This window comes from Neoarius graeffei, chromosome 18 (assembly GCF_027579695.1).
Source record: "Neoarius graeffei isolate fNeoGra1 chromosome 18, fNeoGra1.pri, whole genome shotgun sequence".
NCBI lineage: Eukaryota > Metazoa > Chordata > Actinopteri > Siluriformes > Ariidae > Neoarius > Neoarius graeffei.
Genome location: NC_083586.1, coordinates 37028658 through 37045612, shown reverse-complemented (window position 1 = coordinate 37045612; position 16955 = coordinate 37028658). Strand labels below are relative to the sequence as shown.

At 42.2% G+C, this 16955-nt stretch overlaps 1 protein-coding gene across 1 annotated transcript in view; it reads right to left on the bottom strand.

Moving 5' to 3' along the window:
• The window catches only part of pwp2h (PWP2 small subunit processome component), a 79226-nt gene extending 64610 nt beyond the window's left edge, over positions 1 to 14616 (bottom strand). The window contains exons 1-5 of the mRNA XM_060898760.1: positions 14481 to 14616; positions 10105 to 10217; positions 1042 to 1136; positions 854 to 953; positions 595 to 738 (exon numbers count right to left, since the gene is read on the bottom strand). Coding sequence (XP_060754743.1) covers positions 595 to 738; positions 854 to 953; positions 1042 to 1136; positions 10105 to 10217; positions 14481 to 14498 — 470 coding nt within the window. The 5' untranslated portion in view covers positions 14499 to 14616. The remainder of the gene's footprint in view (positions 1 to 594; positions 739 to 853; positions 954 to 1041; positions 1137 to 10104; positions 10218 to 14480) is intronic.
• Positions 14617 to 16955: the final 2339 nt, after the last annotated feature.

The following is a 16955-nucleotide window of genomic DNA, read 5'->3' as shown; positions in this document are numbered from 1 at the left end:
CACATACTGCATCAATTACAGCATCATGGCTGTGTAGAAGAAGGGTCCGGGTACTGAACTGGCCAGCCTGCAGTCCAGATCTTTCACCCATAGAAAACATTTGGCACATCATAAAATGGAAGATACGACAAAAAAGGCCTAAGACAGTTGAGCAATTAGAATCCTACATTAGACAAGAATGGGTTAACATTCCTATCCCTAAATTTGAGCAACTTGTCTCCTCAGTCCCCAGACATTTACAGACTGTTGTAAAGAGAAAAGGGGATGTCTCACAGTGGTAAACATGGCCTTGTCCCAACTTTTTTGAGATGTGTTGTTGTTGTGAAATTTAAAATCACCTAATTTTTCTCTTTAAATGATACATTTTCTCAGTTTAAACATTTGATATGTCATCTATGTTCTATTCTGAATAAAATATGGAATTTTGAAACTTCCACATCATTGCATTCCGTTTTTATTTACAATTTGTACTTTGTCCCAACTTTTTTGGAATCGGGGTTGTAATTCCCTATATAGGGAGTAGTGAACGAGTGAGTGATTTCAGACACAGGGTGTGTGCTGTGAGCAGTGAGGTGTCTAGTTGCAGTGCTGTACTTGGAGTCATCAGTCCAGTCGATGCAGGTCGTCTCATCGAAGGGTCCAAAATAACTCTTATCCAGAACAAACGCGTTAAAGGCCCGGTTCTTTCCAGGGGCATGGTACATTAGGGCGACGTTTTCTTTAGTAACCACAAACTTCCTATAGAAAGCAAACACAAGACCACATCATTAATAAGCCTTTCAGTAAATAAACAGGTTATAAGAGTTGTACGTGCCAGCCAAATGGGTGCTTGGGTGCATTTAGAGCGACTTACTTGCCATCAGGAGAGAAGCGGATGCTGTTGACCGGCTTGTGAAAGTGATGTTGGAGAAGGACAGCTCGAGTCAACAAGCTGACCAAAATGGCTGCTCCATCTACAATGCATGATTGAACACTAGTGACCGATTCACCACTTCATTCATTACAGAAATCAGAAAACGACAAATAAGAAAGCACAGATACCTTCGTCAACAAGTATGGCTGTATTTCCATCAGGTGAGAGCCCCACACAGGTAATATTCTTATTGGTGCTCACTGGTAACGTCTCCGACTTATTACTAAAACGACAAAGAGGACAAAAAAAGCAACATGAATGAGCGCATATTTAGTGTTTCTAGACTTCCTGTCTGCTTTGTTGATTTGGTTTGTAGGGAGAAATTAACTTCCAGTGAACAAATTGTTTTTGATTTTTGTGTTTCGCAATACAATTTCCATAATATTCCCTTCCTCTTTCTTTTAATGGGCATATTCTGGACCAATTTTGTGTTTTTTTATATGAAAGAATGTCCCTTTACACACTCATCCAGAAGGGTAATTTTGCACAAGGCCATCTGTCTACAGCAGAAAAAAAAAAAATAACAAAACGCGTCTGGAAAAATCCCAAGATTCGTGACGTTACCTGTGGAAGCGCCAACAGGCTGCGCGAGCTTGCACAGGTTCAGTGCACAGCCTGTGTAGACCAAGCGCTCCCATTTCTCTCTCATTGTCAGGTCTTTTGGGAAACGATGAGTACTAATCCCATCAAGATTGGTGTTGCTAAACCCTCCTACGATACATCTGTTAACCATTTTAATAATTACGCGATAACGTTGAAGAAATTTGCAGAAAACCACCAGGTCGTTTTCTCAAACAAACCAGCGCTGACGTAGGATTTAGAGGGCGGCGTCCCGCACGCGACGTCACCAAAATCAATGTTTGCCGGGAAATCCAAATGCCAAGTTTTTTCAGAGGCGGACCAATTCGCCTCAAATGGCTTGATTTCAACTGAATTTTTCTGGTATTGCGCAAGGTAAAAAAATTGCAGAGAATGCAGAATGCGACAGATATTTGACCAAAGTTTAATACAAAACAGGAGAATTACACTGATCTTGCTCCTGAATTTACCCGTGATATGCACTTTAATCTATTCTGTTGTATTGTCATGACTGTCTATTCTTTTCTACAAACTAAAAAGAATACGTGTAACATTTTGTCATATTCTTTTCTACGTCTTCAAAATGCTTTCTATTCGATCATATTCCCTTCTGTTGTCTTATAATATCTCATCTCATTATCTCTAGCCGCTTTATCCTGTTCTCAGGGATGAGAATGGGACATTTAAAAAAACTCTGAAATGTCTGCCAACTTTCCCACATTTTTTATATATATATATATATATATATATATATATATATATATATATATATATATGAATGTGGCGGCACGGTGGTGAAGAAATTTTTTACACGGTGGTGTAGTGGTTAGCGCTGTTGCCTCACAGCAAGAAGGTCCGGGTTCGAGCCCCGGGGCCGGCGAGGGCCTTTCTGTGTGGAGTTTGCATGTTCTCCCCGTGTCCGCGTGGGTTTCCTCCGGGTGCTCCGGTTTCCCCCACAGTCCAAAGACATGCAGGTTAGGTTAACTGGTGGCTCTAAATTGACCGTAGGTGTGAATGTGAGTGTGAATGGTTGTCTGTGTCTATGTGTCAGCCCTGTGATGACCTGGCGACTTGTCCAGGGTGTACCCCGCCTTTCGCCCGTAGTCAGCTGGGATAGGCTCCAGCTTGCCTGCGACCCTGTAGAACAGGATAAAGCAGCTACAGATAATGAGATGAGATATATGAATGTTTTCAAATTCAATGATGGTTTAAACCGTTTATAAACCTACAGATATAATTATATATATATCGTGAGCGATAATGGAGGTAACCGTAACGATATATTAGATTCCTCCTGACTCCATCTTTGACAATTTAAGTAAAACGTACCTTTGTGCTTTTTTGTTTTGATGTGCTCCTGGATGTTTCTAGCTCCTCTGTTTCCATAATTGATCATATCTGAGCACAGAATACACAGAACCTTTCCCGGCACGTCCACTTTTCGGATATGTTCCGTCAGGCACGTCGTCACAGTTTGTGTCCCTATCTGCACGGTAATGCCGTGCCCATCGGAAACAGTTCTTTATCCCGTTCAATTTATCGATTTCCCTGGCACGATCCTCATTTTTGCGGTCCAAAACTTTCGCCATATTGGCGAAGTAACTTTGAAAACTAACCAAAATAACTAGAACTTAAGAAGTGATCAAAACTGTGTACGTATAGCTTGTTTCTCCGTGAATTGTAGAAGTGAGATGAAACTAGCGCCAAAACGTTGCCGGAAATCGTCATGAGTTGTCGTTAGCATAAATATTGAAGAAAGCAATGACGATTTCCGTTATCACAGCTGCAACTAATTTTGCGATGAGCGCTGCCGAAAGATGCTGGCGGGCGGTCGGTCGGTTCTGCCTGCTTGTGCCACCACAAGCCTCGCCTCGCGCTGACCCCTACCCCCCCCAATTTTCTCAACGGATTTATACACTTCACAAAAATGACATTTTCAGCGGGAAAAACTTGGAATTCCACAGATTCACGGAAAATTCTCATCCCTGTGTTCTACAGGGTCGCAGGCAAGCTGGAGCCTATCCCAGCTGACTACGGGCGAAAGGCGGGGTACACCCTGGACAAGTCGCCAGGTCATCACAGGGCTGACACATAGACACAACCATTCACACTCACATTCACACCTACGGTCAATTTAGAGTCACCAGTTAACCTAACCTGCATGTCTTTGGACTGTGGGGGGAACCGGAGCACCCGGAGGAAACCCACGCGGACACGGGGAGAACATGCAAACTCCGCACAGAAAGGCCCTCGCCGGCCCCGGGGCTCGAACTCAGACCTTCTTGCTGTGAGGCTAACCACTACACCACCGTGCCGCCTTCTCTTATAATATACTCCATTATATTTTCCTAATGTCTGTCCTATTCTTTATTATTATTATTTTTGTCATGTTCTCTTCTGTTCTGTGCACACGTGTTCTATTCTCTACGTTCCGTCTTAATATATACAAATTTGTCATATTCCATTCTATTCTCTCTTAAGTTATGCTACTCTATCCTATTCTATTCTTTATTTCTATCCATAATGCATTATACTGTCCCTCTTAGTCCTGGGTATGACTTTAAACTGCAACCGGTGGTGAGTCTCAGATCCGGCAGGACTTGAGCATTGAGGAAAGTGGAGCTACTACATTGCTCCTAGGGCCGCTCTGACCCGGAGTGGTAGCACCTACCTGGGCTCCAGCTATGGGTTAAACAGTACATAAGGCATTGGCAGCAGGGCGCTTTTCGGTGCAATGTGGCAGATGAACCCAACAGGGTCAATGATGGCATGCGGAAGAGCCACTCAAATGACCAATGGGTGGCATCACTCGGCAAGTCAGTTGTCACTGCGGGGCAATTTCCATACCCGTCAGGTCCGTGGCATTTTTGTGCACCACTTGGCATCAGGTCTGGAGGTCCAGAGAGACAACACGATGGGGGCACGACATCGTTTGTCTTACCTGACTGTGCAAGATGCTTCACTAGGAGAGAAGGTTTCTGCGCATCCTAATGAAGCAGTCATCATCGCTAGTGATGGACAGCCAACGCCGATGACAATTTTCATAAATTGCAAGGTATTCTTACAACATAACCTATTAGGCCCTAGTGTACGGATATGTATTAAAGCACTTCTGTAAGATGCTCTGGGAAAAAAAAAAAGGATCTGCTAAATTCCATGAATGTAAATGAAACAATCCACCCAATCATTCTTTAAAGCACTGAATAACCAGTAAGGAATAAAACTCTTAGTGATGTGCTGTTATAGCTAGTACAGTCATTAATGACAGGGTTGTGTGACATCACCCAGTGCAAAGTGGAGTCACTGTTACCAGCATGTCCTAAAAGTGTTTTATTCTTTTTAGACTACAGTGATTATCTCATCTCATTATCTCTAGCCGCTTTATCCTGTTCTACAGGGTCGCAGGCAAGCTGGAGCCTATCCCAGCTGACTACGGGAGAAAGGCGGGGTACACCCTGGACAAGTCGCCAGGTCATCACAGGGCTGACACATAGACACAGACAACCATTCACACTCACACTCACACCTACGGTCAATTTAGAGTCACCAGTTAACCTAACCTGCATGTCTTTGGACTGTGGGGGAAACCGGAGCACCCGGAGGAAACCCACGCGGACACGGGGAGAACATGCAAACTCCACACAGAAAGGCCCTCGCCGGCCACGGGGCTCGAACCCGGACCTTCTTGCTGTGAGGCAACAGTGCTAACCACTACACCACTGTGCCGCCCCTACAGTGATTATAATTTTTACATGTAGTCTTAGGGCCAATTTATGCTGACAACCCAGTCCTCGCAGACGGCGTCGCAGATGGCGTCTGCGAAGCCCCCCCCCTTCGCAGACGCTCTGCGCGCACCTCCCAAAATTTGTGACCACCGCAGACAGCTTCGCAGACAGCGTCGCAGGCAAGAGGGCTCTGATTGGTCCACTCTACATCCGCTGTACACGCACTTCCGCTTCCCTACTTCCCCGGTTTGGTTTGTTTTCACGACCGCCATTTTTAAAAACACGAGCGAAGATGGAGCAGCACGAAGAGCGGTTGATCGAGGAAGTGAGGAAGTACGTACATCTATATGACTCCAGTTCTAGTCATTATAAGGACAGCGCATTATAAGGACAGCGGTGTTGAATGACCTGTTGCTCAGTAACCGGAAGATAAACACTCCACTAACCACACCCACCAACTACTCCTAGCGATTTCGCGACTTCGCGTCCCCTTGCGTTGTGGCGGTGAATAACATCGCGCACGCCTATATACGCCTATACTCCCCGCTCAACGATAAATTACAACTGTCTGCGAAAAGCTATCTGCGAAAGCCTTGTCGCAAGAGGATGCAGAGGCCCTTACGTTCAGGAATGTTTGCCAAATAAGTCCATAAGAATAAGCTGTTACTTCAGAAATGACAACATAATAGAAGAAGCGACTACAAATCGCTGTGGTATTAGAGTCAAGCTTCAGACTGATGTTAAGCAGATTATTGTCCTCTACCAGCCAGTCCCAAGTGTCCTCTTATATCTTAGCAGGGCTTTCCCTAAAGCGCGAATAAGTGGTGCTCCACCGCGCTGTCACTTGCACACCAAAAAAAAAAAATCACTACTATAAATTGAACAATGCAGAATACTTTCTGCACCTAAATATCTCCTATTTCCCTATGAAAATGAGTAATAACTATAGAAATAGGAAAATATTGCAATATATAGGTCTAGACTATCCTGGTACTCAACCCAGAAGTGAAAATAAAGGGTTTCACTGCGTGCACTGACTACCATTCACAACCATACATAAAACCATGTTCTAGGCGCTGGATGCTAAACGGCACAGTTGCGTGATTTGACCTCGATTCCCTATATGGGCCGATATTATGCATTTTTTATTGTGCAATAAAATTAGACATACAGGCCACTTTTTCCATGGAATAAAAACATGTATTCTATTCCCTTCGAGTGGGTTTATTGATAGCATGCAATATTGTTATCAGGCTTTCGTCTAAACGGGGGAACAGGGGCGCTGCGCCCTCTTACTCTCGGCGTGCGCCCCCTTACCGACTCCGTGAAAACATCCCAGCAACACTACGTGACAATGTGTCTGATCATCAAATACGTTATAATTGCTCCAAAAATATTCCAATCATAGTAGATACACCGCCAGACGGTGCAAAAACAATCCGAATTGGCGTTTTCCAGACTGAGGCGCCATGTTGTTTAGTTGTTTACTTGTCGCGGCCGCTCTCGCGAGATTTGACATGGGTTGCATACAAGGTCAGCTGACTTGTAGAGCGAGATTTCTCGAGACTGAATGGCCTTTCACCCACCGGCGCGGGAGCTTTTGACAGAAGTAGTTTGCGAATTGTTTTTGTTGACACTTGGGCATTTAAAGATGTCATCCCGCGGCACGAAGCGGAAGAAAGCCAAAGACTGTCCGGGGCAGAAGAAGATTACTTCTTTCTTTTTCAATGTTGACAGACAATTTGTTACAATTTCCCTCTCAGATAGCCTCAGAATGTCCCATTGGAGCATTTTTCAAAGGCTTTGCACAGCGGAGAGGGGGGGACAACCGGCACCATCTCCCTCCCCGCTTCGCTCCCTCGCCATGGTGAGCGCCCTCATACTAAATTTTTCTAGAAAAAACCCTGGTTATCATATTGTGTATCCTCCATGTATTACACCACTCTATCTAATGGAGAATGAGCATGCAATATTGTTATAATATTGCACGCTGTCAAGACAACATATAACTGTCAGTGCACGGTCAAGGGAAACCTGTAGATGGCAGTAATACAACACTGGATGCCGGCTGCCGTAAAGCCCAAAAGAAGACGACGATGACGATAACTAAGGTAAGCGTGCGCATGCGCACACGGACGTCCTCTGTCTGCTTGACTGCGCGAAGGAAGCGATTTCATGCACATTATTTGCTCGGGAATCCCCTCAAATTAAATAACTTCCCAATCGAGCTACTGTCGGTAATCGAGCTAAGGGTCCCAGCAGGGGTGCCAGAGAAATCCAATCCTACATGCACACAAGGAAACCGAGCTATTGTGTGAGGTACATTGTGCACCCGAGCCACAGGTGGCGCTACATGCCCCATCGTGTTGGTACACTTCCGGTTGTTGTCATGAAGACGAGCTATTCAAGAGTATAAACAAAGTTATCAGTTCCGTGTTCACAAGTTCCGTGCTCAAGCTGTTAGGCTTGCTCTAACAGACTGTATGGCTACAAACTGTCCTGCGCAGACCACTGTTTTGTAAGACAACTTATTTTGCACAATTGTATATTTTTCTAAAGTCCATTTTTTGCTTACAATTTAACTTATGTCTTAATAAACACACAAAGTTCAATTGTTTTGTTTTTATTGACATTCTTCAGATGTTGGACATATATACATATATATATATATATATATATATATATATATATATATATATATATATATACACACACACAAATACAGTGACTTGTTTATGTACACAATTCACAGCTATGCAACAGCTGTACAGATGTATTTGGTGATACAGTAAGTGAGCTAAATTTTAACAGTGCAAACAATGCCACAAAAAGAAAAGATTCATGCCGTTGTCATGATTCGTTGTCATGCCGACCGAGGCTGTTGCGTTTCCCGCTTGTGGTCTCGTCACTTCCGGAAGGGGCAGTGCTGAAGTAAGTAGCTCGACTACGTAGCTCGATAGGGTTTACATGCACTAAGTAGCTCGGCTACAATCGCATAATCTAGGTCGTGTAGCTCGATTACGAGAAATCCAGTTCGGTTCGATTTCAGCCGAGCTAAGGTGTTTCCATGCCATTTAGAACTTCGATTTCAGTCGAGCAACGGCAGAAATTCGATTTTCTCTATGTGCATGTAAACGCACTGACTGAATGGCCTGTTTTTTGTTTTTTTTAGATATTACAAAAATAAACACACATAACAACGAACAAATTTCAGAGAGAACTAAATTTCACCGATTTTATGAACTCGAAAGGCCGTCTACTTTTAATCAACACCTTCTGACCAATCAAAATTGTGAGAATTCAATGGTGCTGTGATATAAGGCCATCCTTAAAAAAAATACGTTTCCTTTCCACCGGGTGAGCAAAAAAATTTTCAGTCTGGAGGGGGGGATTTTTTTTTTTACTATATGGATGGATAAGAAATCGCAATGCTGTGTTTGCTTTTTCTTTCAGTACTTTTTTATTACAAAAGCAGACACATTTGTACAAAAACTTTAAGTTAGCATTTTAAATGCTGACTGCAACATTTGCAAAACTTTTACAAAGGTACTTAAAATGTCCGACACACGGACTTTTTGTAGTTCTAAATCGAGCGTTAGGCCTAGTTCGGATGAAATTACACTATTAAAATGATCACTGAATGATTTGTTTTTCTGAATCTTTACTATTTTGTTGTTCGCTAGAATACCATTTTGCGATTTCACACTTAAGCAAATGTTTGAAAACTCCGGATCTCCTTCCTTCATGGTGGCTGCCATTTTTTTGTGCCGCACGGCGCATGCGCAGAGCTGATTCAGTTCTATATTCTGTGCGGAATGCAGGGCTTTCCACAAGCGCCGGCTGCCGCCCATACAGCCGACTACACAATTAAGTCCAGCCGGCTACTTTAATGACTATTATTTTTGTAGCCCACAGGCTCTAAATATTAATTTTCGATTTTAATAAAATTAAATGTTTATCTAACGGACTGACAATAATGTCAAACTGAACCGCACTCATTTAAGTTGTGATTCGCGCTGTTTGTACCGATAATAACCACAAATTCCCCGCCGACTTCGTTGATCAGGGAGGGTAACTCATCCGCGGCCCCAACATGGGGGTGTGTGCGCGCGCGCTCGGCGGAGGCAGTAGTGTGTCGGGGAGGGAACAGAAGCAGAGATAACGCTTATTTTGTCTCCGGTAAACCAGTCTTCTCTCGTTCAATTACGTGCTGGCATCAAAAGACACCGTTGGTTGTAAATGAAACCAAACTGAGTCGTTGGAGTGTATTTTCATACACAAATGGAGAAATGTTCGCTGAGTGTGTAATTGTGTAGCCCCACTGCAGACCGTTGTCATTGTTAATTCATAGCATGCTCAGCTGCGTGAATGTGCCATGCACCGAAAATAAGAGATTTACAAGCCAGGAACGCCTCATGATGCAATACGCAAGAAAAGAAAGATGATTTGCTGCCATTTTACTTTGTATTTGAGTAAAGTGAATAAATAAATGGTCTGTGGAAAATACATTTAATCCTGGGAACTGCGTGCACAGGAGTTTATTTTGTGTTTACCCCCCGGCTACTTATTTGTCATGGCTGGCTAGTATGAGCCTTAGTGGAAAGCCCTGGGAATGCGGAAATGTCAAGTTCGATTTTAGATTTACGAACCCGAAAAAAATGTAAAAAAAAAAACGGTGTTAAAAAAAAAAAATTCAACTGCACAAACAGCATTCACCCGGCCGGTGGACCGGAAACAGAACATTTTTTAATAATGGCCTAAACAGTATTTCATCCTTCTTTTTCTACATTTTGAACACATTTTGACGGTTGGCTGATAAAGCTGACTGTGTTGAATGGAATGTTATACACTGTGAATGTCAGAAACGATCAAATGTGTGTCACTTACTTCTTCAGGTTGAACACAGAGACGCGGTTTCCAACTGGACTGATGACTGAATTGCCATCTCTCGAGAACGTCAGATTCCCGTGGCGATAAACAGCCCCCAGTAAGTTGGAAAACTGCAAACGGGTAGTAAAGAAATGGTTATTTCCATGTCAATTTAACCAAATTCCAAAAAGTTCATTCATCAAGCGGTTTTTGTAAACTGTTTGTACAAGATATCACATAAAAATATTTGGCATTTACGAAAAGCCTCTAAATTAAACAAAAAAAAGTGTTCGTATCCTGCTCATATTCATAGCAGCTCTGAATTACCAAGTACTGATGATTAGATATTAATACTTCACAAAAATATAGCTAGCTTTATACTGGAGGCATTTTGGATTTCTTATACAAACTAGACGGGCACTCAGAAAACGCAGACATCCACCAAGGCCAAATTAAGTATCTCACAACGTCAGCAAAAGTGAAAATAAAATCATGGATCCGCCCCAAAATGGAATGGGTTCTTTCTTGGTCCATGCTACACCTTTCCACCAAGTTTCATGGAAATCAGGTCAGTAGATTTTGCACAATCCTGCTTAAAGCATTGAAAACACAAGCTCCTTGGTGTAAATAATTAAGCTTTCTTCACTTTTTCTTGGCTTTTATTTCAATCATCCAACAGAGCTGTGCTCTTGTAAAAGGCTGTGATCAGAGCTGAGCTACTTCTCAGAGACCCCTTTTCCACCAAATCAGTTCCAGGGCTGGTTCGGGGCCAGTGCTGGTGCTGGTTCACAACTCGTTCAACTTGCGAGCCAGCTGAGAACCAGTTTGCTTTTCCATAGCTCGCGGTGCTAAGGGGAGCCACGTCATTACGTCGCCGTATACGTCATTACGTCGCCGTATACGTCATTACGTCGCCGTATACGTCATTACGTCGCCGTATACGTCAGTTACGTCGCTACGTTTGCATAAACCTTGGCATGAATATCGAAGCAAAAACAACACGGAAGCAGCAGCAACAACAACAATAATAATAATAATAATGGATGACTTCGCGTTTGTACAGCTGCTGCTTCTCATCGCTTAAAAATGGCGATCTTTCGCGGTCTTGTTATTGTTGTTGGTTTTAACAACTCCGCCCCCCCCGCTGACGTAAGCGGTTCTTTCCTCTGGCCCAGCAGAGAGTTGGTGCTAGCCTGGAACCGGTTTTTCTGGCCCCAGAGCCAGTTCTTTGTCAGTGGAAACAGAAAACCCAGTTCCAAACTAAGCACTGGCCCCGAACCAGCCCTGGAACTGCTTTGGTGGAAAAGGGGCAAGAGATAATGTCAAAAGCATATCTGTCTTATTCTCTAAAATACAATTCCATTATTTTCTATGCATCACATTAAAAACACACGGTCAGATGACTGCAATATGGGTTGTTTTACAATCAGGGTACAAAGTTTGTGTCACAGGGGTCCAAAATTCAAATAAAAACAAACAAACAAAACTATCAAATCTGCACTTTTGGAAATGAATACACATATGAACATAGGCATGTGTAATAGTTTGTACTATAACAAGATTAAGTGTAGCTTTAAGCAGGGCTGGGAGAAACAAATGAAGTGATTCTCGGAGAGGACTTTTTTTTTTTTGACAATTCAGAATCCGCTACTTCCATAGTGCTTTTAAATATAAGGCTGTAAGCTTTGTGTTAGTTGTAATTATTACACTATTCCGCACTACCTCATCTTAACAGCTGCTAGTTTGTTTATACTGCTTATTTCATGTTTACCTGCTATACCTCAAGTGCCCTTGACTGTTTGGTTATTTGAACCAATTTGTGTGTGTGTGTATATATATATATATATATATATATATATATATATATATATATATATATATATATATGAGTGTTTAGTCTACGTCTAGTTCATATCTAGTGTGTTTATACTGTTTATATTGTCTGTTTGAGTGTTTAGTCTGTGTGTAGTTCTTATCTAATGTTTACACTGTTTATATTGTTTGAGTGTTTAGTCTATGTCTAGTTCTTATCTAGAGTGTTTATACTGTTTTTTTTTTTCAATTATTCCATTTTTATTTATTGCATTGCCTGTTTGCACCGTGGGTCAGAGAGGACTGATATTTCATCTGTGCTGTATGTCGAGCATGTATAGCATATTTGACAATAAAGTTGACTTGACTTGTCTCTAATATTTATGTCCCAATATCTTGACCACATTTTAGGATGAAAATAATCATTTTAGATATGTTATTTTATATTGAAAAATTAGCTGTCTCAGAGAGGACATTTTTTTGACACAATTACATACTAATTTGATCAAAATAGTCTGAAAACTTATGCCGCTTTTCCACTACCAACGCGGCTGAGTTGGGCTGAGCCGTGCCGTGTCGGGCTGAGCAGGGCTGTTGGAGTTGCATTTCGACTACAACCGCGCTGAACCGTGCTGGCTGGAAGTGGGTGGACACATTGGGTGGAGTTAGCGAAAGTGGGTGGACGTCACGTGATGTCGTTAGGCGGCACAAACAGTGACATCAGTGACCTTTTAAGCGGTAGTCTCACGACCCAGATAGTAAACAATAAACATGGAGTCGTTAGTGTTGCTGGTCTTGGTGCTGTGGCTTGTTGTCGGTGACAACGCCAACAGATACTGGCAAAAGCGTATAGATGAGGCGAGGTGCATAAGGCTTCATAATTCTTGTAATTCTTCTTCTTCCGGGTTTACGGTGTTGACAGATCCCAGCGTGCTCGCGGGGCGTGTGTGGGCGTGTGAGGACACTCCTCCTCACCAGTCAGTGCACAGGGGAGTGTCTCCTCACGCCCCTAGCCCCACTCGGCTCGGTTTGACTCACTTCAGCCCCACTCCAAAACCGTGCGAGTTTTGGGTGCTGAGTAAGGCTGAAGCGAGCTGAATCGTGCTGCTCTGAGGTAGTCGAAACGCGAGCCGTGTCGGGCTGAAGTGAGCTGAAAAAGGGTAGTGGAAAAGGGCCATTACTGGCATTCAACATTAAAACTTAACGATGTTTCAAATGATATGGAACCAAATATGTGTTTTATGGTATAAAGAACGATTTAAGTGCATCCCTTTTGGAGCTACCTGTGGTCAAAAAAGCACTTTTTTCTAAATGACACGAGTAATTTTGCTAAATATGACACATATTGCCATACATTCACCAAAAATAACGTTATGGGCAATTCCATGTAAATGTCAACCTCACCATGCAAAAATAAAGCAACATGTAATACATCAAAACCACTCCCAGAGATATCACCTAGGCCTGTATTTTACAGATGTGAATAAGTTGAACCAATTTGTAACCAACCTAATGTGTCACTGTCAGTCTTTCTTTCTTATAATGTAAACCCCAAGCTAAAATCAACTTTGATCATGTACAATTCTATATTATTCCCACAAGCCACAGAAATGTATGCTAAAATATACAAAACAGCAAAACAATAGCCATCCTAAATATTATTTAAGAACTTTGATAGTTTTAGCTGATATTTAGAGAGTTTTTCAAAGGGTTATGGTGGTTAAATTGCTGATTTTCTAAACATATGCCATGTCCATTTCAGACGCGTCACATCCGTAACGGAATTTCGTCACATCCATAACGCTGACTTTTCCTTCCGAAACTCTGCATGAAATACAAAATATTTTAAACAAAGATTTTTTAATATTCACCTTGGACCCCTCTATTAAACAGATATCTCCATTTCGACATTAGGTTTACAATTTCACAGAGTTTGATAAAAATGTACAGTCACCCAAGAAAAGTAATACTTTTTCTGTCACATCCATAACGCATCTTTTATTGGCGTTTTCTGGCATGCCCTAGATGTACTATGGGAATTGTTCTTGTTCTATCACTTCTCCAGTATGGTACAGCCTTAAAATATGCAACACCTGTTTAAATACTGGGAGACAATAAAACATGCACTGGGTCATTTGTTGCCATTTTGAGTTCAAGTTTCACGTCCATAACGCTGGAATTGCTCTTATCACCATTTTTTTTTGCATGGTAAATAGAGCTATCACAGGGCTACAATAAACAACCAAGTTTATTTAGTCAAGCCTTTTGATATTGAAGATAATAAGTGTTAAATGTGATTTTTAGCTTAATTGTAAAACAACCCATATTTGAGATGTCAGTTTGTACCAAACTGTATGTACTAATTCTTTCACAACTGCATAGATATAAAACACAGATCACATTTGTATAGTATTTGTACATCCCAAAGTAACTGTTATGAAGACAGACTACACTTCTGTAGTGATTTCTTCACCATTTTCACTCCTGTAATATAACTGTAACTCATCCTACAGTGTGCTAGCGAGCTTACTCAATGAGCTCTCTCTGTAAACATGTTAATACCGTTCGGTGTCAAAACATACCTTGTATGCAAACTTCATCTTCGTATCAAATGATGTTTAAATATTTACATTATCCACTTGTAAATGTAAGCAGAAAGCCGGGTGTATACACACACATGCCTGTTTCTTTCACCAGAAACACGTGTGTATCTGCATGGGGATGTTGACGTGTAGTACTTCCGGGTCAGACTTTTACAAAATTTTACAAAATAAAATGACAAAAAAAAAAAGGTTTTACAAAATAAAAAGACAAAATTATCCAAAACAGGTTTTTTTTAAAAGATTAAAATTAAGGATAAAAAGTGTGAATATAAATGTTTCAACTCAATAATGTTGTACAATATGTAGAAGTCATGAATTGTCCACTATATATAGGTACAGGGCAGAGAAATGAGTGTCTCATCTCATCTCATCTCATCTCATCTCATTATCTCTAGCCGCTTTATCCTGTTCTACAGGGTCGCAGGCAAGCTGGAGCCTATCCCAGCTGACTACGGGCGAAAGGCGGGGTACACCCTGGACAAGTCGCCAGGTCATCACAGGGCTGACACATAGACACAGACAACCATTCACACTCACATTCACACCTACGGTCAATTTAGAGTCACCAGTTAACCTAACCTGCATGTCTTTGGACTGTGGGGGAAACCGGAGCACCCGGAGGAAACCCACGCGGACACGGGGAGAACATGCAAACTCCGCACAGAAAGGCCCTCGCCGGCCACGGGGCTCGAACCCGGACCTTCTTGCTGTGAGGCGACAGCGCTAACCACTACACCACCATGCCGCTGAAATGAGTGTTTTGTTTTTGTTATTTAATATACTTAAAGACATAAAGTAACCTCAAATTTATGTACATAATGTATTTTCTTTTTCTATGTAAAAAGTATGCTTTCATACGCATTATTGAAGATACGTTTCTTCTTCTTCTTCTTCTTCTTCTTCTTTTGGCTGCTCCCGATTAGGGGTCACCACAGCATTCCTCATTTTCGTTTGCCTGGCAGCTCCATCCTCAACATTCTCCTTCCAACATGCTCTGCGTCTCTTCTCAGGATGTGCCCATACCATCTCAGTGTCATCTCTCTTAGCTTCATTCCCAAGCTCTCCACATGTGCCGTCCCTCTGATGTGCTCGTTCCTTATCCTGTCCAACCTCCCATCGCAAACCTTAACATCCTCAACTCCGCCACCTCCAACTTTGCCTCCTGTCTCTTCATTAAGGGTACGGTCTCCAATCCATACATCACAGTTGGTCTCACTACTGTCTTATACATCTTACTGTACCTTTCACTTTTGCTGGGACTTTCCTATCACAACTGACTCCTGAAATCCTTCTGCAACTGCTCCACCCTGCCTGCATTCTCGTTCTCACCTCACTATCGCAGCCCCCATTTTCCTGCACAGTTGAGCCAAGGCACTTGAAAAAAAGATGGCACAGTGGTTAGCACTGTTACCTCTCAGTAAGAAGGTTCTGGGTTTGAGCCCAGTGGTGGACAGGAGCCCTTTCTGTATAGAGTTTGCATATTCTCCTAATGTCTGCATGGGTTTCCTCAAACATATGGATTAGGTCAATTAGCGACTCTATTAAGTTGCCTATACAATGTCTTGCAAAAGTATTCAAAAAAAAAAACCTTGCTGTTTGTCCTGTTCTGTCGCATTACAAGCTGGAATTAAAATGGATTTCTGGAGGGTTAGCATCATTTGATTTACACAACATGCCTACCACTTTAAAGGTGAAAATTGTTGTTTAATTGTGACACAAACAATAATTAAGATGAAAGAACAGAAATCTGGAGTGTGCATAGGTATTCACCCCCTTTCGTATGAAACCCCTAAATAAGAGCTGGTCCAACCAATTCACTTCATAAGTCACATCATTAGTTGATTAAGATCCACCTGTGTGCAATCAAAGTGTCACATGATCTGTCACATGATGTCTGTATAAATCAACCTGTTCTGGAAGGACCCTGACTCTGCAACACTACTAAGCAAGCAACATGAAAACCAAGGAGCCTCCAAACAGGTCAGAGACAAAGTTGTGGAGAAGTATAGATCAGGGTTGGGTTATAAAAAATATCCCAAACTTTGAATATCCCACGGAGCGCCATTAAATCCATTATAGCAAAATGGAAAGAACATGGCACCACTTCAAACCTGACAAGAGAAGGCTGCCCACCAAAACTCACAGACCGGGCAAGGAGGGCATTAATGATACAACAAAGACACCAAAGATAACACTGAAAGAGCTGCAAAGATCCACAGTGGAGATGGGAGTATCAGTCCATAGGACCACTTTAAGCTGTACACTCCACAGAGCGGGGCTTTATGGAAGAGTGGCCAGAAAAAAAGCCATTGCTTAAGAAAACATGTTTAGAGTTTGCCCAACAGCATGTGGCAGACTCCCCAAACACATGGAAGAAGATTCTCTGGTCAAATGAGACTAAAATTGATCTTTTTGGCCATCATGGGAAATGCCATGTGTGGCGCAAACCCGACA